At 39.0% G+C, this 23,722-nt stretch overlaps 1 protein-coding gene across 2 annotated transcripts in view; it reads left to right on the plus strand.

Moving 5' to 3' along the window:
- The window catches only part of Mef2 (myocyte enhancer factor 2), a 66,907-nt gene that overhangs the window by 37,560 nt on the left and 5,625 nt on the right, over positions 1-23,722 (plus strand). The window contains exons 5-10 of one of the 2 annotated variants that reach the window (XM_018011006.2): positions 17,936-18,397; positions 19,383-19,586; positions 20,632-20,992; positions 21,489-21,587; positions 21,889-22,019; positions 22,874-23,570. In XM_018011006.2, the coding sequence (XP_017866495.1) occupies positions 18,344-18,397; positions 19,383-19,586; positions 20,632-20,992; positions 21,489-21,587; positions 21,889-22,019; positions 22,874-23,570 (1,546 nt within the window). In that variant the 5' untranslated portion in view covers positions 17,936-18,343. The remainder of the gene's footprint in view (positions 1-17,935; positions 18,398-19,382; positions 19,587-20,631; positions 20,993-21,488; positions 21,588-21,888; positions 22,020-22,873; positions 23,571-23,722) is intronic. The other variant, XM_018011023.2, reaches the window with a different exon arrangement.

Here is a 23,722-nt window from a genome sequence, read left to right on the forward strand (position 1 = left end):
TGTTGTGTTTGCTCACAAGGAAAATATTTACACTCAATGGAACATAATAAAGACATTAAAAATATATATCACATATTATGTGTGAGGCGATGGGCAACAGGATGCGATTGCAAGTGATGCCAAGTGTGTGTGGGTGTGTTTACACGTGTGACGATATGTGTGCGTGTGTGTGTGTGTCGCTGCGTGTGACACCCGCCCACTACGTGCCAATTTTCAATGTGTGCCTAAGTGTCATACTTACCGCTCTCACGCTCCGTCTCTGTCTATCTACCTCTACCTCTACCTCAACCTCTGTCTCTCTCTTCTGTCCTGCCCAGCGATGCGTGTGTTTTCTTCTCGTTTTTTCCATCTTAGTCTCTCTGACTCCTTCTCTCTCATTGCTGCTCTCTGCTCTTGTAACAGTTAAAGTTTCTGTGAGCTTTACTTACCGCATACAGGTGTATATCTACTTGTGGGATTCTTTGCTGTCTGTCTGGCTGCGTGTGTGTGTGTGTGTGTGTGTGTGACAGACAGCCAAGCAAAATAGCATCGTCATAATGATTGATATGCCTGCGATGTGTAGCTGATTTCAGAATGATTGCCAGATGTCTCGCCCTCTCTCACTCATTCACTCGCTCCTTCTCTCTCCCTCTCTCTCTTAGTAAATTGAATTACAAATAGCTCGCTTTGTGTGGTTTGAGCTTATGCAACAGATTATGAATTATATATGTATATTAAAAATATATAGCAAGCTGTTGAGGTAGCTTATATAATGCCTCTATTTATATAGATTTCGTATACATACATACAAATATATTTAACAAAAAGCAAACTTTAATTTACTGTAATTAAACCAATTAGCATCAAGTTTATAACGGACTGGAAACTGTTTTTACTGTACATTGAAAACTTTTCCCTTTTGTCCTTGAACTAATGAACGCAACATGAAAATACTTTTATGGCTGTCGAAATATGTGTGTATATATATACATATATATATGTATATGGATATCACTTATTTAAACCGATTCACGTTCAAGAGCTATAATGAATATTGCATGATGAAACAATTTTTGGATGGCAGAAAACCGTTAAAGGACATCACTTATCCGCGTGTCCAAATCAATTAATGTCCTCCAGCTCAATAAACTTCAACCGTGTGTGGGTGTGTGTGTGTGTGTGTGGCATCCATTTCAATTATAATTTGTGGCACAAGTGTGGTTGTGTGTGTGTGTGTCTGTGTGTGTGGGTTGTGGGCAGCATAAACCTTTTTTAGTGCAGCGTGTGTCCTTGCCAAGGCATTTGCATGGAATATTTGTCAGAGAACTTTTATTTGTCATTTGTGCGCTGTCACCTGGCCCAATGGCAGCAAAAATGGGTTGAAAGATTGGCCAATAAACTGGGCTTAAATGTGGCTAAATGTGGAAACAAGTGGCACTAGCATTGAAACTACCTTTCAGCATTTACGCTATGGATTTAGATAGATATCTCCACGTAATTCTCTGGAGCAGTTCAAATTTGTTTGCTGTTAACTAATTCAGTTGCAGCTGGAACAATGGGACAGAATAATAGAGTAGGTTGCTCTATGTGTCTGTGTGTGTGTGTGTATAAGTGTATGTGTGTGTGTGTGTGTGACACGCTTACCTTACCTGTCAGGGCCACGTTTTCTGGCCACTTTAACAGCAGCCATGGCAGCAGCAGTCGCCGACGCCGACGCCGACGCCAACGCTGCTCATCATTGATGCAAACAGTGAAATGCTTTCACCGCTCAGCTGACGCGGGCACCAGCACAGCCCAGCCCAGTGTCCCCCCACTGACTGTCGCACACACACACACACGTGTTAACGTTGCCTTATTGAAGCTGACAGGCTGCCTTTGCCTCTTGTTGCTCTGCGGCAGCGGCTGGCCGTGTTGCCTGTGCTGCTTTCCTCCGCGTGGGCGGGCAACAGCACAAAAGCATTGAGCAAAATTGATTAGATTAGGCAACTCCGGCAAGCGAAACAAACCGTGGAGTATTTATGCCGCAGGAGCTAAAGAGGGGGGCGAGCACTGGAGAGAGGGAGAGGGGGAGGGAGGGCTGTGGGGCAGGCAATGCTGGAGGGTGGAGAATCGGTGGCACTTTGGAGTGTGCCTCCTTGTTGCACGTTTAGCAACGCTTCAGTTGACAACGGAGACACAACATTTTTGTTTGTTGTCTAAGAAAATATAATTTCTATGTGGCTTTTTCATGCCACCGATACGGTGAGATTGAAATGGGGTCTGTAATGGGGTATAATGAGCTGAAGGTAACGCGTGTCACAGTAATAGGTAATCAGAATAAGGTATAAAGGCTGATTAGAAGATCAAGCTGTGGCTGTTGTAGTTTGTTGTTTGTAGTTGAAGAGCATGGGAAACATAGAGATGGAAAATAGGTATTTATATAGAGATATACATATAAGATCAGATGACTAATCGTAGGAATAATAATAATAAATAGAGAGAATATACACACTTCTCTGGCAGATGGTTTGAATACTAGGACATCTTCTTCAAAAAGAGATGAAAGAAGAAAACATGGAGAGAGAATTATAGCTTCAGAGAAAGCCAGAAGTGTACAAAGACAAACTTAAAGCAGAGAGAAAACAAAGGGAAGATAGAGAAAGATAGATGGATAAAGGTAGAAAGAGAGCTTAAAAAGGTATAGGTATTGAGATAGAAGTGGAGAGGTGTAGAGAGAAATAGATAGAAAGAGAGAAAGAGCAAGATCTCTCTATCATACTTGAATATAAATGTCCATCTTATATAGCCACGGTTTAACACAAGGTAATCACTTATAATGGAAACATCATAATAAAGAAATAAGTATTCAATATTCTATTCTATAATTAATTACAGGATGTCTGCTAGTCGTGCTTCTGCTTCATGGTACTCACCTGTTATTTGGCTTTTATTTTATATGCTTGTAGGCATTGTCCTTAAACCAGCTTCTAATCACATTTAAATTGCACTCAAAGCGTGCACACACACCAAACACCCTTGCACACCGTCTCACACACCCTCTCAAACACCCCCCCACTCCCACTGTCAGTACGCCCCCGTTCATATTTGTGATGAAACGATTGAGAGTTTAAGCGCCTTTTAAGACATGCGATTGAAATGTAATTAGGCAATGCTAATGCTTCGATCCTTTTGGGGGTTGTTGTATCATCTTCAATCAGCAGCATCCGAGCTTTTCATTCAATTTGACACAGAGGCCAAAGTAATTACGGGCCTAATTGCTTTTGTCGCTGCTTCTTTATTTGCACTGCATGGGCGCAAGTTGGTCAAATGGAATTGAAATTGCCCAGCGTATTGAGATATATTAACATTAAGCCAGGTCTTATTGTATTATTATGGAAATTGTAAAGAATCTGTCGAAGGAGACCGTAAGGCGAACAAATCAAGCTGAGAGCGCTGAAATGTCTTTCTAATAACGCAATTCTAGGAAAAAAATTAATTTAATTTTCATTAAAAGAAAAGTTTGTTATGCAGGAAATTGCAATTTTAAAGGCTTTTGATAGGCGAAAAGGTAGGATATAGAAGATAAAAATAGACGAATAAATGTTGATAAATCATAGAAAGTAAATAGTATATGTTAGATCAGATATAGTAAATAATTGATAGATAATAGATGATAGATTATGGGTTTCAAATTATAGATCCCCAGTTATAGATAACAGAGCGAAAAAAGATGACATATATAAAACATGAAACTTGGCAAATTGGAAATCTCAAATGAGAGATTAACGATGGGAAAATACGAGTTGGAGGATCGTAGATCGGAAACGCAATATATCATATTTCATTCTTGAACTTTTAATGTTTTATAGATATTTTTTATAGATAGCAATAAAATAGGCAGTCTGATATTTTCTGGAAGTTATGTTAATACACCATCTCAGCATTAAAGACTTTTTGGAACGGAAATTTCAGGCACTTTAATTTACATGCAAAGCAATACATCATCATTATTATCATGTTAAACGTCATCATCGGCATCAACTTAATTTTCGTGTTGTTCAGCTGCACTTGAGAGTAATGCGATTTGAATGAAATTTTGATGTGAAACTACCTACGCAGCGTTTACAACAACAACAACAACAAACGTGAAGAACTTCACGTGGCTTCGGCAACTAGCGCTGATAATTGTTGTTGTTGTTGTTGTTACTCTTGGTTGGGGTGCGCCTCTGCGTGGTGGCTAAAGGCAATAACAAACGCACACACACACATAGAGAGCGAATCGTTTGCAGCCGCGCTTAGCGCAAAGGATGAATTTGTTGGAATACTGTGGAAAGCGCTTAAGTGCCCGATGCGGCTGCCGATGCCGATGCCAGGGGCCGTCGCATTCAAAGTCGGACTCAACACATTGCCACAGAGTGCGCATGTGTCGCCGCATGTTGCACATGTGTGTGCAGCTAAACGTTACGGCGAACTGCCTCTGGACATGCACATGGCCTCAGCAAAGGGACGCGGAACGGGACGGACGGACTTTGCGCGAAATGCATCCAACGGCGTTTATTGAATCTGAAAGAGTGGAAGGCGCAGAAGAAGAAGAAGAAGAAGGCGAAGAAGGAGAAGGCGAAGGCGAAGGCGACTCTGGCAGTTGTCGCCAGCCACTGATGGCAGGGTGTTAAAAGTCACAAGGACACACGCACATGCAAACGCAGGCGGCTGTTGCTGCTGCTGCGGCGGCGGCGGCTGTTGTTGCAGATGCCGCAAATGCAACCGACACTGCCTCGAGGTCAAATGCAACATTTGCATTGCTGCCGCTGCTCTTACTGCTGCTGCCGCTGCTGCTGCTGCCATGTGTGCAACATTGTGGCGCCCCTCAAGTCGTAAACTTGTAACTCGCTTTGCGCTCCTCTGAAAGGCGATGCGTGATTTTTACTGAAATTTCATACAGCAGGCAGCGTGCGCCGCAAGATCAGCAGGTACAGGGTACAGGGAAGGCTGGCTGAGGCAGAACCAGGGCAATTGAATTTGCAATGGATATGAGAAGTTTGCTTTAGAAGAGGGTGGGATTGAGTGGAAGTTACAAGACTTCATGGGTAGTCTGAACCATTCCGGAGCTGTAGATATGGGAATATAGAATAGGAATAGAAAAATATAGAAATTTATAAATGAACGGCTAAGAAAGTATTTCACTCTTAAGAATATTATATTTAGTTGTCTTGATAGACGTGAAGACTCCACAATGAACTGTACGAATTTAGTGGAATAAAAGTCCTTTTCATATGCGATATGGTATATATTTTTCATATAGATATGCATTCATGAACAGCGCAAATTTTGTTGCTATAATATTGTATATATCCCAGATGAGCTACTTTGATAAATATTCAAAAATCGTCCATAGAGATGTAGAATTTAGTGATACACATCTATAGTTTCTATAATACATATAAATCAGTCTTGAGCTACTATAACAAATAGGTGCTATATGTCAACGTGTTATCGATTTGTCATTTGGCTGTCTATAATATTTCTGACATATGTACTTTATAAATTGCAGACTTGAGGTCATAGATTTCTTGATTATTACCAATCAACAAATTAACCAAATAGTCTAAGTTGGTTGTTTGTAAAGCTATTTTTAAGAACATACTGGACGTATTATAGGCAAACGGTATATGATAGAAGCTATGTCTATAACTATGTCTTTGAAGAAGAATTTTAAAATATTTTATTGGGTTTACCATTACCAGTCTTTCATTACATATTATCTCTATAAATTTCAGACTCTATAGACTATTCTCGAACACTAAGTTATGCTTTACTAAAATCATATAAGGGCCAAGGACTTTAACCAACATATCTTTCTAAATATCTACTCCTTGCCTACTTTAAAACGTTTGATTGACCACCAAATGGTTAAGAGATATGGTCAAAATGTCGAGTGATTGTAATAACAATGTTAATAATAAACTTGCCACGTTAATTATGGTCTATTTCTATATCGGGTAGGCTAAATAGGGGGAATTCATCGTTTTGTTGTTGTTGTGCCAGCCTATATATAGCGCGCTAATCGCCTTGATAGACCAGTCAAATTATATTAGGCTGCACGAGTATGTAATAATACAACTGCTGAGTCATTAGTTTTGGTAACAATTTAAAATTATATAGGTTCGTTAAACCGGGCCTTAGAAAGCGTTACCTGAGCTTTCGGCTTAAGTGTGTATGCGTAGGCAAAGGGGGTTAATTGCGGCTAGGGGGTCAATTGATAATAGTTGAATTACTTTTGCCTATTTAATAGAAGTTAAAGCAAGTCCTTGAAAGGGGTTTATTTGTAATAACTGTGCTACTGTTATAATGATGTGTGTGTGTGTCTGTGTGTGATGTATTTCATTTTGTTATACTGCCAAACGCAGGTTAACAGCTTTGTTGTAAACCAAAAGCAGGAAACGGCCTGAAAGCAGCCTAAAGCACTTCAAATAGGCCCCCAAAAAGCAAGGACAATGCGGTTCGATACGAAAAAGAACACAAACAAAAACAAAATGTGAAAAATGAAAACGCAAACGAGAACCGAATAAATAAACAGACACCCAGACAGACAGACAGACAGAGGGACAGCAACCAAAAAAGGAAAAACCAAGGCGACGCACTGGAAACATTTTACGTTTAAAGTATAGAGCAGGGGCCATGCGGGGGCAAGCTGTACATCAAAATGGATAATTAACATTTATGAGCAGGCAATAGAGCGAGAGCGAAAAGCTTAGTGTGAGAGTGCGAGCGAGAGAGGCAGGTGCGTAACAATCGAAGTGAGTCGCAAAGGAATTTGGGAAAAATAACTGTTGCTCCCGCAAACCGACAACAACAAGAACAGTAGCAACAGCAGCAGCAGCAGCAGTAGCAGAACGAACGGCTGTTTGCCTACTTGTGCATGTATATGTGCGTGTGTGTGCATGAGTGAGCGCAAACAAAAACCATATGTTTCTTGTTTGCGCCTGCTCCTCGGGCCAAACGGAGGCTTTTGCTTTCGTTGTGAGTGAAAACTCAGACCGAACGAAAATGACTCACATGCAAAGCGCCTGCGCGCTCCTGAGCGTGTGAATGAGTCAGTCTGTGCCTGAGTGAGTGAGAGAGCGCGCATATGGCGTGGAGAGTGGGCGCTAACAAGAGCGTGCGAGCGAGCTGTGCGGTGTGTGCATGTGTGTGTGGGATATTTTGTTACACAAAACCGAAATCTGTTGCACTAACACAAGCGCAGAAACCGTTAGAATGCCGCCAGTGCCAGTGTGCATGTGTGGGTAAGCTTTTGCCCACTCAGAGCGCTCACCATGCCTGTGTATGCGTGTGTGTCGCTTTGAGTGTATGCGTGTGTGTGCTGGCTTCAGTTGCTCGGGCTGAAAACGAATGTTATGAGATTCATTCGACATCCTCACTGCAGCGGACACACGCGTAACCGTGCTCGTTACACACACACACAAACACGCATTCACGTAGACAGTGCGCGATACCGATACCGATAGATACCCGCGTGTCTGTGTAACCGTGTGTATACGTACGGCTGTGCGAGTGCCACTGTGTGAGTGAGTCTGTGTGTCTGTGCGCCGTGCGGACTACGTCAACGGGTCTGCTTATCCGTCAGTACGTTCGTACGCGTTCGCAACGCCGCTTCTTTAGGTTTCAGATCTCCGCGTTTCGTTTGCGCGTTTGTTCCGCGTTTTCTTGCGCGATTGTTTCATTCAGTTGGGGGCAAGCAACATACAACAGCAAAAATATCAACAACAAAAAATCGGAAAAATTAAAAATAAATATATTTAAAAATAATAATAATAATAATAATAAAGGTGCAAAGCAAATGAGGCAAATTATGCCGTCGCGCGCTATAATTTATTTTTACTCCAATCTATAAACAATTTGACGTATCTATTTCCAAAAATACATTTTTTCGAATGCGCAAAAATAAATACACAGCAGGCCGTATAAATAAATATAAGAATAAAAATAAAAACAATGCGTTTAACAAATATAACAGTTTATTTTTAACTTTTATTTCGCGAGGCGCTCGCCGTCCAACGTTCGCCCCCGCCTGTTAAAAACCTCGCCCCGCCTCCACAACCATCGGCCAGGCAGACTCGTTTGCCAATTCTCTAATTCTGTTTATAAATATTTACGGCAAAAAACATATAACAATTCAAAATTTGTTTTACAAACCAAATTAAATGCAGGAACGAACTGAATCAACTGTGTCTGTTTGCCAAAGAAACACACAAAATAAATAAAATAAAAACAAACTTGAAAAAAAAAAAAATAAAAATAAATAAGAAATAAATAAATGTTAAGTTAAAGTAAATATAAATGCAACATTTTGTGACAATTGTTAAGGAAACAAATTTTATGATTTATTTTTGAGACACTTTTGACAACAAAGCAAATACCAAAAAGTCAATAACAAATTAAACAAATTATACAAAAAAATTGCTCAATTAAAAAATAACAAATTAAACGCAGGAAATTTTCGAGAATTTTGTAAATGATGTAAGTTGAAATTTTGTAATAAAATCTAATAGTTAAAAATTAAAAAAAATAAACTTATGAAATAAAATATTTTTAAATGAAATATCTTGTACATAAATATAAAATATTTTTGTGAATTTTTTAAATTTTTCGTTGCTTTAACATTTATTAGACACTCTTTCTCACCCTCTCTGACGTCATCTCACCTATCTTGCTTGCATTGCAATCAAATTTTATATTGACAGACACACACATACAAAGGCCGTATACAGCAATTTATATCGCGCCTTTTACTTTTCCTATTAATTATTTCTGATTCTTTTTTGCATTTAATACTCAAACATCTTTCTCTCTCTCCCTCTCTGTATGTCGACTTTTGCCAAAACTGATAAGCAACCAATATAATACAGATACACAAAGACATGTGCACGCACACATTCTCACAGATATGTAGACTCGGCGCTTCCAGCGAAGTTCAAATCCATTTCCATTGCTTCACACACACACAGACGTTATCAGCCGCTTCTTGCATGTAGTTCTTGTTGCTACTCATATATTGACTGATTGACAAACTGTCTGATTTGTATACTGACCAACTGATTGACTAACTGACTGACTGACTGTCCCCTGATAATTGCCTGCGCTCTGTTCGTCTGCAGGGCTTGTAAAATAAAGAACACCCATGCAAAATGTGTCCACTGACTTCTGTCTGCCTTGTCGTGCCTGTCTTATCAACCCAAATGGGCATCAGAGACATTGCACTTCAAAGTAGCAACTGCCTTAATAGTTGTTACTCTAGTTGTACACCTCATGAAATTTGTAGGGGCTCCAGAAATCATAGAACAATATTTTGTCTATAGAGCTAATAGAAAAAATTTACTTGTGTATAGGAAAATTTTGATGAATCCTATAATATATATGAAAGATGAGTAATGCACCAAAGTATGAATTTTTTTTTTATATTTTATATTCACTCTTGAATATCCCTATTCAGACTTTTGCAACTAAATCAGTTAAAATACTCTGCCTAACAGTGTGTGTTTTCTCTGTTAATATGCCACTGATATCTCAATTACATATGTTAACTACTACTGTTGAACGCCCTACCTCTAATAAGCTCTGTTAACTAACTTTATGAATTAACAGCCTCTTCAGACTCTGTTCGTAGGTTACTGTTAACGCCAATATTAAGGCCATAATCTCATATGGTTAAAATACTAAATAATCTTTATAACTTTTACAAGCTAAGCCTTAACAAATGTCCATGTCATGCTGTCTGTCTATATTACATAAATTTGATTCGTTTCTCTCAGTGCAAAAAGTTCAATAGTTACAGATAAAGTTCTTTAGAATTTGACGCATTTACTCAGAACTTCTTTAATCTTAAGCCACTAGATAATTCACATTTGATAGCATGAATGGAGGAACCTTTATACCGGGGGGTCTCTGTTGACCAGCCCAGCGTGCAAAACCTTTGCCCTAGGCCGCCAGCTGAGCGGCTATCAAAGCGAACAGAAAGTCCGCAAAAGTAAATAAAGTGAAATGAAGGAAAATGAAGGAAAAGAATTTGAAAAGAGTGAAATGAAATAAAAGTTTTTATTTATATTCATTTGTTCTTTTGATTATTAATCAATAATTTGGCAAAATAAAAAACGTTTCAGTTTTTGCTTTTTTGTGTTTTGCTGATAACAAAATTTGCAATCGAATTTTTATTTTGTATCGCTCTAGAAATTATTAAGATAAGGCAACGTTAGTTGTTGTTGTTGTCGTTTGTCGCCCTATCTGAAATGAGAGCGAGAGTGTTTTGTTTTTTGTTATCAAAACGCACAAGAAAGGTAGCATATATATATATATAATATATATATATACACTATATATTTATATTCATATTTGGCAAATTGTTTTTTGAGTTTATGATTTTTTGTTGTTGTGATTGTGTCATAGCTTAATGATGATGATTATTATTATTATTATTTTGATAATATTTGTTTTTGTTTTTTTTTTTTGTCTTTGCTTTTGTTTGCTTTTGCGACTCTCACTCTCATTCACACTATCTGAAATCGAGCGCGTATGCGAATGTGTGTGTGCGTGTGCATAGATAAGATATCATAACATAGCCGAGTCGCGCGTGAAGTGCTTTGTCGAGCAGGAGGCGCAGCGGAGGAGTTGAAAGTCTGCTTTAGCATAGAACGTGTGCGCTTTGGCAAAGTAAGAGTAACCTTGACTCTCAGGTGTCTTCAGTGCTATCGCGAACATTGCTAATGCAATTGAAAATTGTTTGCCAGTTGCAAATCAGATAAAGAAACTGGAAACTAGAAACTAGAAACTAGAAATTTGAGAATAGTTATAAAGAGTCGCACACACTTGAGTTAGTTATCTAATTGTTTGGCAAAAGTTCTGTCACTCGTTGTTTGAAATAATATCAAGTTCGTTATCAATACTTTGTATGAGAATGAGTTGAGAGTTAAAGCGAAACTTTGGGTAATATATGAATACTTAAGGCAGTTAAATTTAAGTTAAAATTCAGATTTCCATACATAGCTCATTAGCTTTATTCAATGAATGATAAATATTAATATATATTTATTTTTCAACAGACAGACATATGTAGTTCTTTAGGATCACATACCCAAATAAATATGTATATTTATTTACTAATTTCACTATATTAGAAACAATCAACCCTAGCAAACGCTTAACTTGATATAGATATATTCTCAAGCATACCGAATCAAGTAAGTTGTGTTGGAAATCCCTTTCATTTTTCTGCTCTCCAATTTCGAGTTCGGGTTCCCGTTTCGAAAACGTCAACGCCTAGCGGAACTAAAAACTTCAAAACTTCTGTTCGCTGCGGCTCAATGGCAGCGGCATCGACGCGTTTCAGCTGCGTTTTAAAACGCGTCGGCGCGCGCGTGTCGTTAATTAAGTTAAGATTTACGATTGGGGCGAGCGAGCGAGCGACGACGCATATGCGTTGATTGGCTAACACATTAGCACTGAGCAGCCGTTGATTAATCTCTGACAGATCGAAAGTGAAATGCGGCAGGGAGTTTGCCTTCAGCAAGAATTTCGAATCAAGCCACAAACTGAACTCTAAACAAAAAAAAAAAAAAAAAAAAAAAACAAAAAACAACAATTTTATAATATGTAAATTGAAATACTTTTGGCCAAAAAACGTGCTCATAAATTAGGTATTTATTTTGTTAATATTATTATTATTATTTTATTTCTCTGTTGTGAGGCTGTAATAAAAATGCAATTTATGAAAGATCTCTGAATATATTAGTGTGCGTGCGTGTGTGCTTCAAATGTGCTGAGAGCAGCAGCAGCAGCAGCATCTCAACTTCATAACTGGTTTTCCAACTCGTTCAAAAGTTCATTCATCCAAAATAATACGGAAAAGTTAAAAATTTGCATAAATTAATTGCAGTAAATCGTAAGCAGCAGGAGCAGAGCGCAACAAATTTGTTGCTAATTGCAAGCGATACATTTAATGTTATTTATTTAAGATGCCTCATCAAAGGAAAACCACGAAACCCCAAGTAAAAAAAAAAATTAAGTAAAATAAAATAAAATATACTATAAAGTGAATCATTGAAGCAACGAAACTTCTGCCGCTCGAGTGAGTGAGCTATATATGTATATGAAGTTATATATATGTATATAAAGTTATGTATGACAGGCCAGACTTTTAGGCTCTCTCAGATATGCATATTCATATTCATGCATATTCATATAAATTTATATTTATATTTCAAAAGACGAACAAATTTATTGCAGCATAAAACTTGTTAGGCTCTAGAGAATTCGCCTTATGAAAATCGCATAGAAAGGCTGCTGGGCAGGTGTAGACAGTATAAAGTAAAGATTGAAAAAAAAAAAACCTCTTAAAGTATTATGTTTTCAACATTTAAACATTTTGTGGCACATAGAAAACCTTTAAGGAGCTACAAATAATATTCGAGTGTAATAGAATAAAGAGGACTAAACCAAAAACATTGTCTCGAAACTTTGGTCCACTGCTTTGTACTTTTGACTTTTTCTTTCTGAAAATCGATAAGAACAGCTAAAGAAAATATAGAGGAATGAGCAAAAACTTTGCTTACAGACAACTTTGGGGCATATCATTTAAATTCTTTGACAGTTCGAACCTGTGAGATGAAGAGCCATGTATATATGAAAATCGCCTAGAAAGGCAGTTGGCAAGATCAAAGAAAAATGCAGCAACTAAAAGACTTGTTGTCTAATGAACTGCAAAGCTTTAGTTTTGGCTTTGTCTTGGCAGCAGCTGCTGCTGGCCATAACTTTTGGGCCAATTAAAAAATGGCGCAAATGTGCGGCTCACTTCTAATTGCCAGCATCACGAAGCGGCAGAAGAACCACAAAATCTTGACACACATGCAATCGCTGCAGCAGCAACAGCAACAACAAACGACACATCCTTTTGCTGTTTGCAAGCAGGGAAAAAAATCGCTTACTAATTTCCTTCCTTCCTTTTTGTTGCTGTTGTTGTCGCCACAGTTGTTGTTGCTGTTGTTGTTGGCTGTGTGCTCAAGTGGCGCTGACCCAGTCAAGTTGCATCGCAGTCGCTGCAACCGCAACTGTTTAATTGTTGCAGCAACAAACTGTGTTAAGTTTTGACCCCAGGGCGCCAACACTTTGGCGTGTGTCCGGGTTGATTAGCTCACCTGGTCGCCTGCTACCTGCAATTAGTCACAGTTAACACTTGTGCAAAGCTTTGCCGTTTCTTCTTTGCTTAACTTGTATTTTTTTTTTTTTTTTTTTTTTTTGGTAACAATACAGAGAGCACACCTTTACACATTTACACAGACATTCCAGTGACGTGTCACTTTGATTTATTGCTTACCTAGGTTTACGTACTTTTTCACTTTTTCAGTTTTTCACTTTTTCTTTGTTATTATTTGTCGGCACTTGAGGCTAGTTTTGCTGCTCTTGAACAATCTAATCGCCTGACCGGCAGAGCCAAGTGGCCACTGAGATGGCAAATGCAGATTTTGATAAGCCCATCGCATTGATAAGCAGCAACAGCCGCAGCGGAAGCAGCAGCAACGGGCGCAGCAGCAGTGGCCAATGCTGCCAAATGATATATGGGGAATTGAAAACACTTGTCAAATTATGTTTTTTGTGGGTAGAGAATGTTGTATTGATAGAGAAAGTGGTCTATGGTCATATGAACCTGTCAGTCTAAAAAGGGAGATATGAACTTGAATTCCAAGTTTGTTTGTCTGACTCGGAAGATCTAGTATTTTTTTTTAAGTCTTTGTCCGTTTGGGTGTCTCCCATATCTGTCTGCTCGTACATATAGTCGCAGTGATCTCATAGTTCGCTCTGCTCACTGTTTGGTTGACAGCCAAGTAATTTTGCTGATTAGAGGTTGATTACTGTCTCTGAATATTTCCTCAAGGACTGTTGAGGTCTCTATGACTTAATTATAAATATTTGCTTGTACAGTACATTCAAGAGTCTTATTATTAGTTTAAACTGAAATCTAGGCTTATTCTGTTTTAAGATTTAATAAATCTATTATTTTAACTATTCCTGTTTCAACATTTAATGAATCTTTGATTATTTCAACTATTTTATTTATTTTAAAATTTACATATTTTTACAAATATTATTCTTATGCAATATCCGCTAAACCAACATCGAAGCCAAACATGATCATTGGGCTAAGTACAACATTTTATCCGGTTTTTAATTCTACTGTTTTCTGTTGATTAAGAACTCTTATTTGATCAAAAATAAATAAATTATTCACTTAATATATCTAATAATATTTTGTATTTATAAATATCACAATCCACATAAATTTGCTAGCATTCAAGATCTTTGAGCAACGTTTTCTGCCCCTGCCTCCTGCTCACTCCACCATGCAGCGACGCTCATAAGTATGCTATAAATTTGTAATTCAAACGTTTGATGAGCTGCCGCTGTCTATGATGTCCTGCTGCGTGTGCTGCTGCTGCTGCTGCTGTATTTGTATCTTTGATGTGCTATCTATAAGTTAAGCTCCTATTGCAACTCAATATTTTCTTCTTCCTTTTGCATTGAAATGCGAAACGTATCGAATATTTGAATTAATTTGAATTTAATAAGCTATGCACACTCACGCACACACACACACACACAGAGCGTACACACGCTTTAATTGCCAGCTGCCAGGCGACGCTTCAACACTCCCAACTGCCCCGCCCACCTTATTTGTGGCCCGCCCCCGACCCAACCGCTAAACAGCTTCAATTATTCATGTTTTCGTGCTACTCTGTGACGCATTTCTCTTCTTTGTCGTTCTTGCTGCTGCTCTTGTTGTTGTTGTTATTGCTTCGATGCGGGTCCTTATCATGATTTAGAGGTTGAGCTCCGATTTGTATTCGTTTAGTTTTTGTTATCGTTACGCTGCCCCTTCGGTAAATATATGTATGCATATACACATATATGAGCTGAGTAACATTCTCATTTCATAGCCGCAGCCAAGTGGTTTAATGACTTATAAAGGTACCCATATCAACGGCTATCGGCCTCGACAGAGATCTCCGTATTATACACTCGCTGGCCATCAATATCGAGTCAATAGATTGCCTGTTCAATGTCAATATTTGTCGTTTGACCCAAAGGTCGTAGGATTGATTATGTATTCGGATTTGTTCACTTTTAATTAAGATATCAACTTTTTTCCGGTTTTTGTGTAACTCAAAGCTCAATTTTGTTTGCATTGCGTGCAGCGAGCTTAAACTAAGTATTTGAAATAATTTGGATTTGATAATAGCTAAGAGTTTGGGAATTTTAAAAAGTTTTTATGGGATATGTACATCACATATATAATTAAAATTTTATGCCCTAAGCAAACAACAATTTGTGGTTAAATTTTTATAAGGAATGTTGGGGTTAAGCAACATAATCAGAGTATAGAATAGTTTTCAATATATGAAAAAATATATTTATTAATTTTTTTATACATTAACATATATATTTATTTTTAATTTGGCTCTTAAATGAAATAAAATTTAAATACTTTTTTTTCAAGTTCTAGATTCTCAAGAAATTCACAAATACATTTCTTTGGCATATAAAAATAATACATATTTACTTATATATCAAAGTTCAAGTTCTAGCATTCCAAAATTCTCCTACTCCATATTCCACACATTTCTACACACATCTTTTGCTCACATCACGTGTGCTATTCCATTCAAACACAATTTGCTACCTGATGCACTTCATCAAACTAATTATGTATCTTAATTGCTTTTGGATAGCACTCGAAACTATTTTATTTGCTTTCGATAGTGGGTGTGTGGGTGTTTATGCGTGAATGAGTTTATAAATTAGTTTGGCGTGGGCGTCTTCATTAGCTCCCTACATTGTGCAACGTTGCGTATGCGTAATGTGAATTGTTATAGCAAGAGAAAATGCAGTGACTAAGTTTAAAACTAAATAACTAACTAGCCAAACTAAAATATATACATATATATTGTATATATAAATATATTGCATTTAGTATTATCGATATGTTATCGATTTATTGATACACACACACATACAGCGACCCGAAACCTCTTGCGTCTTGCTTACTTTTATTTCAATAATAATGACATAGCATACAAAACGCACGCACGCTCCACATAATCATTGTTGTATCGAATTTTTCGGGTTGTGTCCTGTTGCCCCATTCAGGCTGTACGTCAAGGTTGAAGCTCTTACCCCAGCTGTGTGTGGCAGGCAGGCAGGCAGGCAGGCAGTCCAGGGTTGAAAGCTGAAACATATTGCGTAGGTCGTCATTGTCGTTGTTGCTGTTGTTGTTGTTCGTCTTATTGTTGTTGCTGCGTGAGGCTCGCTCGTTTTTAAGCAAACGTTGCCTTGGCAGCCACGTCGTCCTGGCCGTAGGACAAACAAGCCAGCAACACACACAGAAAGAGAGAGTGTGAGTGAGCAGAGTTGACGGTAAAAAAAAAGGACATACGACAAACGGGAGGCAAGCGGAGCAATTGAAATTCATCTGCCTCGATTTCCGGCACTCGCACTCGGAAATTTGCGCTTTCCCGCCGTGGCAAGTCCTGCGTGGCAAGCAACAAGAATTGCCATGTTTACACAGTAGACACACGCACACATACAGAGAGTGTGTGAGTTCGTGTGTGTGTGTGTGTGTGTGTGTGTGTGTTAGCTAATGGAGACTGCTCTAAGATGTTAGTCGCGTTTTTCAGCCACGTGCCTTGGCAGTAGCCGCAGGCGTCTGTTTTTATTTTATATCCTCTACTTGAGTGCCCCATCAAATGGGTATATTAAAGTGCCCCGAATGTACATTTAACAGCTGGAAAGTAGCGTGCTAGATGGCAACAGTTGCTTAACATAGTTGTTAATGTTAAAGAGAATAACAGGTGTATCAATATAACAGCAGCATCATAGTAATTGCTTGAGAAATATTGAAAGTAGCAATAACAGCTTTAGAATATAACAGAAAATGTTAGAGTGTTAATTTAACATCAGTGTATAACAGTTGCGAATAAAAGGCTTTGTACTTACCATAACATAACAGCACTGAACAACTTTAACAGAGGACTGCAAAGTAATGCCTATGTTAACTTGAAATAAAAGTAACTCTCCTTTAGTTGCAAACGATTTTATGGGAACTAACATTGCTTATCATCTATGCATTGCAGCTTATTATTTATTGTTGATAAGTTCATATTTGAAGAACTGAAAAGTTGTATAAGATTTTCATAGGAATTAATTTCAATAATATAACTTTTCCACGCATTGTTTTAATTTGTATTTTTCTTTCAAAAGCAAGTCAAAAACTTTTCAATTTTTTTATTATTTATTTTTTTTTTTTTTGTTTATTTATTTATTTTTTTTTTTTGCCTTGAGTTTGCCTTGTTATGCTTTGATGAATACCTAATGTAGAAAGCGTGGCTCATTGTGGTCGTGCGTAGGTGGGCGTTGTTGTTAGTATGTGTGTGTGTGTGTATGTGACACCTGAAGGACATCAAAGCGTACGCATAGGCGAACGGTGCTAATCACGCGTGAGAGCGTGTCCATCGAGCCGCACTTTATAAAGGGCGAAGGCTAGAGCCAAGGCAAAAAAAAAAAAATAAAATAAAACAACGGTATAAAGGATTTGCAATGCCAACGCGCAGCAGAGCATCAATTAATCCAAGGAATCTGGCTAATGTGGCCTAGTCAGAAAAAAATAAATGGGTCAGCAGCTGGAGCAAAGTGCTTAGACTAAGATAGGTGCATTGAACTTTCGGCACGTGGCCAATGAAGCGTCAACAAGTTGCGCCACTGCCTGCTCAGCCAGGCGCACCTTTTGAAGTCAGCGGGCAAATGGGTTAAGCCCGAGTTGAATCGTCTAGCGATATCCGGCTGGCCACAGATAATAGCTGCCCAGTCAGCATATTTGTATATGCATATGTATATGTAAATTAATTTATTCATTATTTTTCTCACTCTTTTGCAGATACCTGAGAATACACTTTACACTGCAACAAATAAATATATTTATATATACAATCACCAGAGCAAACAATAAATAAAAACAAGCGAAAAGAAAACCAACATTTTGCCGTTTCGAGAAGCCGTCCAGCACTTATATACAGACTATATATCTCTATAGATCAGAATAAATATATATCTATATAAATATAATATGCCCAACGTTTGCCACAGCAACAACAACAACAGCAGCAACAACAAGGAGTAAGCCTAACTGCTGCCTCACATCTGAGCCAGCAACAAAAAAAAAAAAAAAAAAAAAAAAACAACAACCGCAGCAACAGGAAGTGGAGCAAACAACAACAACAACATCAATAAGGAAATATTATTATTGTCAACAGCATTTGGGTGTATCAAATCGAAATCTGTTGCCATGGGTCGCAAAAAAATTCAGATTTCACGCATCACCGATGAACGCAATCGACAGGTGAGTCAAACGTTGCGTATGCTTAATATTCTGGGGGGGCGTACACGAAATATTTAAGCAACTGCAAGTTTTCTTGTGGTAAGGAGATAGCAAATGAATGCCTAGAAATTTATTAATTAAAATCGTTGAAAACAATTCAAAAGGCTTCAACTAAATGAAGAACAGGCGGAAGCACTCCAAATGCAGCTAAAATTGGGCTGAACTTGAGCAAATGTTTGAGAAAATAGTTTATGAAAAATTAATTAAAATATTTGCATATCGAGAGTATGAGTGTGGGCAACTGTGAACTAGTTTTGATTCATTATTGAATATTTATTAAATATATTTAACTTGTTCTTAAGTTCGTTGATATATGCCTAAAAATATATAGTTCTCTAAACAGCTTCACTAGTTCTTTAATTTATGTCTTTCTTTCAGAATCCAGTTTGCATTTCAGTTCTTAGTTCTGCTAAACCCAGTTTTGAGAACTAGTAGACTGCATATCTAAAGCCTAGTTCGCATATAATGTTTCATTAGTTCAATTCCCGTATAAAATGTTCTCGTTAATGTTCAATGAACTAGTTCTAATTCATACACCTACACAGACACACACACTGTAACAACCCTTTAGCTTTGTTCTAACTGTTGCTTTGCCTCAAACGAACAATTCGCTCGGGCCGTGTGCGTGCTTTGGTGATTGAAACTCTTTCATGCAGAGGACATTGGCGGCATTGTAAAGGTTAATGCCTAACCAAGTCGTAAACGCGTCATAACTGATGGCCACAACAACAATGCGGTTGCCCTCTTGCCTTGACTTGGCCATAATCGATTCATTACCAATCGCTGTCAGTGCTGGTCTATGAGACGAAGCCTCTAATTACATTTCCCATAAATATTTGAACAGCCAATTGTGAACAGTTTTGTTGGCTCGCTTTTGTTTCATTTTAACCGTTCTCTCGCTCACTCTCTCTCTCTTTCTCTTTCTGTGTGTTTCTTTACCCCGCAGGTGACCTTCAACAAACGCAAGTTTGGCGTCATGAAGAAGGCCTATGAGCTGTCCGTGCTGTGCGATTGCGAGATAGCGCTGATCATCTTCTCGTCCAGTAATAAGCTCTATCAATATGCCAGCACCGATATGGATCGTGTATTGCTCAAATATACCGAATACAATGAGCCACACGAATCGCTAACCAACAAGAATATCATTGAGGTAAGTTAATTAACTCTTTGCATTTACTAATCGTTAAACTCGGTTCTCGCTAGAGTGATTATTACTCGTTACTTTCAATTATCGTTATTTCGATAATTGATAACCGTTATATTTAGCTCTCGGTATACTTCCTATGTAATACATTCGCTACGCACCGTAACGACTTGTTATTGCATCTACTCGTTACTTGTTTTCGCTATCCGTGATACTCGTTATTACTGTTACTCGTTATACTAGCTACGGTTGAGATACTTGGAAGCTCGATATACTCGCTACAATCGCTACTCGCTATGGTCTCTACTCGCTACAGTCGGTACTCGTTATAGTCTCTACTCGCCAGTTCCAATACTACACACTCGTTACTCGCGAAACTCGTTACTTGTTATAAACTCTACTCGTTGTATTTGACTCTCGTTACACGTGATATTCGCCTTTCATGTCTACTTCGTGTATCGCTGCTTATACACAGTTATCGATATTTATCGCGCGGCGCTTGCATAAAATTATGGAAAGTCAAGTGAACTGTAAAAAGCGCAGCAGCCACGCGGAAAATACAAACAAAACAATAAACTAAGCAACAACAACAGCAGCAGCAACAACAACAATAAGCAGAGCTATGCAACTGAGCAAGCAAACGTTTTTCGTTTTGAGCCCTAACAAAGAGCTTTGAAGGGTCAGGCGGAAGCGCCCGGTGGGACGCCAATGAATTTTGCATTTCTAATGCGGACATTGTCGCGGCTCTTCTTGGCGTTGTTGTTGCTGCTGTTGTTGTTGTTGTCTTTTGTTTGCTGCCTTTTAAATTGTTTTGTAATGTTAATGCCGCGCAGAGCGTAGACAAGATTTACATAATTTAGCACATCAACGAAGCGGCGACGTGTCAAGTGCCAAGTGCACCCCCACCCTAGTCTCACTCTGTCGCAGCCAATTACCACTACACAAATTTCTCTCACACACACATAAACACACTCACTCACCCACTCTCTCTCTCTCTCTTTCTCTCCCTCTTTCTCGGTCTGTTTTGTGTGTGTGCCGTTGTCATTTGCAGAAGGAGAACAAAAACGGCGTCATGTCACCGGATTCACCCGAAGCGGAGGCCGACTATACGCTAACACCCCGCACCGAAGCCAAATACAATAAGATCGACGAGGATTTTCAGAATATGATGCAGCGCAGCCAAATGAACATTGGCGGTGTTACGGGCGGCGGCGGCGGAGGAGGAGGCGGCGGCGGTGGCGGTGCACCAAATCGATCCATGCCAAACACGAGCTACACGCTGCCAGTATCGGTGCCAGTGCCAGGCTCCTACGGTGAGAATCTGCTGCAGGCCAGCCCACAAATGTCCCACACAAACATCAGCCCACGTCCATCGAGTTCGGAGACGGATTCAGGTGGGATGTCCTTAATAAGTTAGTACAGTGTCTCGGGTGCACAATTTTCTTTCATTTATTACAATTTCTGTTACTGTTTTCGTTCGTTTACTGACTTTTTTTTAACTATGAGCTGAACTCGTTGCGCGCTAATCGCTGCTCGTTGCTAGCTACTCGCTACAAGTTACTCGTTACTCGTTACTTTATTATTTCATATTTTGTTTTGTCTTGCCTTGTGATTTTCCTTTTTTTTTTTACATTTACACACCAAGTGACTCCAACTCTACGCAGATAGCAGAGCTAACTCGTTACTTAATTTTTTTTTTTTTTTTTTTTTTTACTTTTTGCATGCACAACTCGTTAATTAGGCAGATTTAACAACTATTTTGGGTCCTAATTTCTTGAACTTACCTCTAATACTGCCTGCAAATTGTTTTTGTTTTTGATTTTCAATTTTGTTTTTCCCCACTTTTATGTGATAAGAAAAAATAAACTATTGCATATCTATATATTCTTTATATATTTCATACATCAGTCTATCCATCGGGTACCATGTTGGAGATGTCAAACGGTTATCCACATTCACATTCGCCGCTTGTGGGATCACCCAGTCCAGGTCCCAGTCCTGGCATAGGTGGGCATTATTGACAATATTCATATTACAATAAGGGAACCTAACACACACACACACTCACATAGAGACACTTACTCACTTACATACACACACCCAAGCAAACACACACACACACATATCCCCATAACACATACAATTAGCTGAGTTTTTAGTCAACTGTTACACGCCCCCTCTTGATTACTGTCTCCACCCCACCCACTGTCTCCTCCACTTGGGCGCACTTAATCACAGTGTGTACGGTGGATCATCAGCCTAATCTCTGATATATGTACTTAACAATTAATATACAAAATGCTTGCAGCGCATCATTTGCCCATTAAACAGCAATCGCCGGGCAGCCAGAATGGCAGAGCTTCCAATTTGCGTGTCGTCATACCGCCCACCATAGCGCCGAATATGTCGGCGACAGCGGACGATGTTGCCTATGCAGATGTAAGTTGTGCTCTATTTAAGCTGTAAACTAAGTGTTGGAAAACAGAAAGTTATATGTGGACTAATTAAGTTGTAGTTAGGGTAGGAAAAGTGAAAAACTTTTAATGTTAGCCTGTAGTCTACGTGCTTATACAACACTGTTTAAGGTATATATGTAAAGCAAAGAGTGTTTACAATTTTTGTTATATAAAGTAATGTGTTGCGAAAATTTACGAACTTTAACTGTAATCTATATCCATGCTTTTTAGTTGTGTAATACAACACCATTCAATGAAATAGTTAGTTAATAATAGTATTATACAACACTAACCATGAACACCCACTTAGAGTGACGTTTATTCCATGGGATATACATTGCATAAGAGCATTCAGCGTAGATTATTATATAATGTATTTTAGCTCACAGCTCACGCTGTACGCACTGCAGGCCTATTCATGACAAGCTCTTCTTGAAGCCACTAGAATTATGCAACACTGAATAATGTAAGGTATCTTATGCAATGCATTTATGAATAGCTGAAGAGTGAAGCAGGGTGAAAAAGAAGCTGAGAAGCTGCTTGCATAGATTGCTTAAATGTAAGATATTTAGAGCTAAATAATACAATATATGAAGGTATTTAAATCAAGTAATTTTAGGAGAGCTACGATAATGGAATTTATGAATAGTAAATTTATCCTTTCAAAATCCCAATCAAAAATATATTTCAAAATCTATGCAGTTAGCTGTATCAAACTTATATAAATATTATACTAGCAGTAATACATAGTAGATTCTCTTCAACTACAACTGCTATTGATGCATTTCTATGTTGGCCATAATTCAGAGACACTAATCTATATTTGGCTAATTGCAGCAGCGCCAGAGCCAGACGTCACTGAATACGCCGGTAGTGACGTTGCAGACACCGATGCCGCCGCTGGCGAGCTATACGTTTGGGGCGCAGGACTTTTCGCAATCGGGTGCGATGAGCGCGGACATAATGAGCCTGCCGCAGTGGCATCAGGGTCTCGTGCAGCACACTAGGTGGGTAGTCCAGGCCCCGAGCCCGGCGAATAGCAGCAGCAGCAGCCCCAGCAGGCAAACACTTAACGGCGACCAACATCATAATCTGCCTTGCAGTCTATCGCATCTGGCTGTCTCGAATAGCACACCGCCGCCCGCCAGTTCGCCCGTCTCCATCAAGGTCAAAGCGGAACCGCAATCGCCGCCACGTGATCTCTCTGCCAGCGGCGGTGGTGGCGGTGGCGGCGGCGCCAGTGGCGGTGGTGGCCATCAGCACAACAGCAACGGCTCCACGGGCAGTGGCTCGAGCAGCAGCAGCACCAGCAGCAATGTCTCAACAGCGGGCGTCCTAACAGCCATCAATGCCATCACACAGTTGGGCGGTGCCGGGGTCTTAACGTCCGGCGGAGGCGGCGGTGGTGGTGGCGGCGGCACGAATGGCAGTGCGGAACAGGCCACCAATCTGAGCGTCCTAAGTCATTCGCAACAGCATCTGGTCATGCCCAATTCGCGGCCCTCCTCAACAGGTCACATAACACCGACACCAGGTATGTCCAGCGAAATTCTTGATTCAAAATTTTCCTATCAGCTTTTATCCGCAAGAAAATGTATTTAAAAAAAAAAAAACCTTGTTTTTCTACTAATTTAGAAAGTTTTCGTGTTTTTTGCGGCATGTACTCTAATGCTATCTAAAATGCAA

Source organism: Drosophila arizonae, chromosome 5 (assembly GCF_054131065.1).
Source record: "Drosophila arizonae isolate 15081-1271.41 chromosome 5, UAZ_ARI_1.0, whole genome shotgun sequence".
NCBI classification, from domain to species: Eukaryota; Metazoa; Arthropoda; class Insecta; order Diptera; family Drosophilidae; genus Drosophila; species Drosophila arizonae.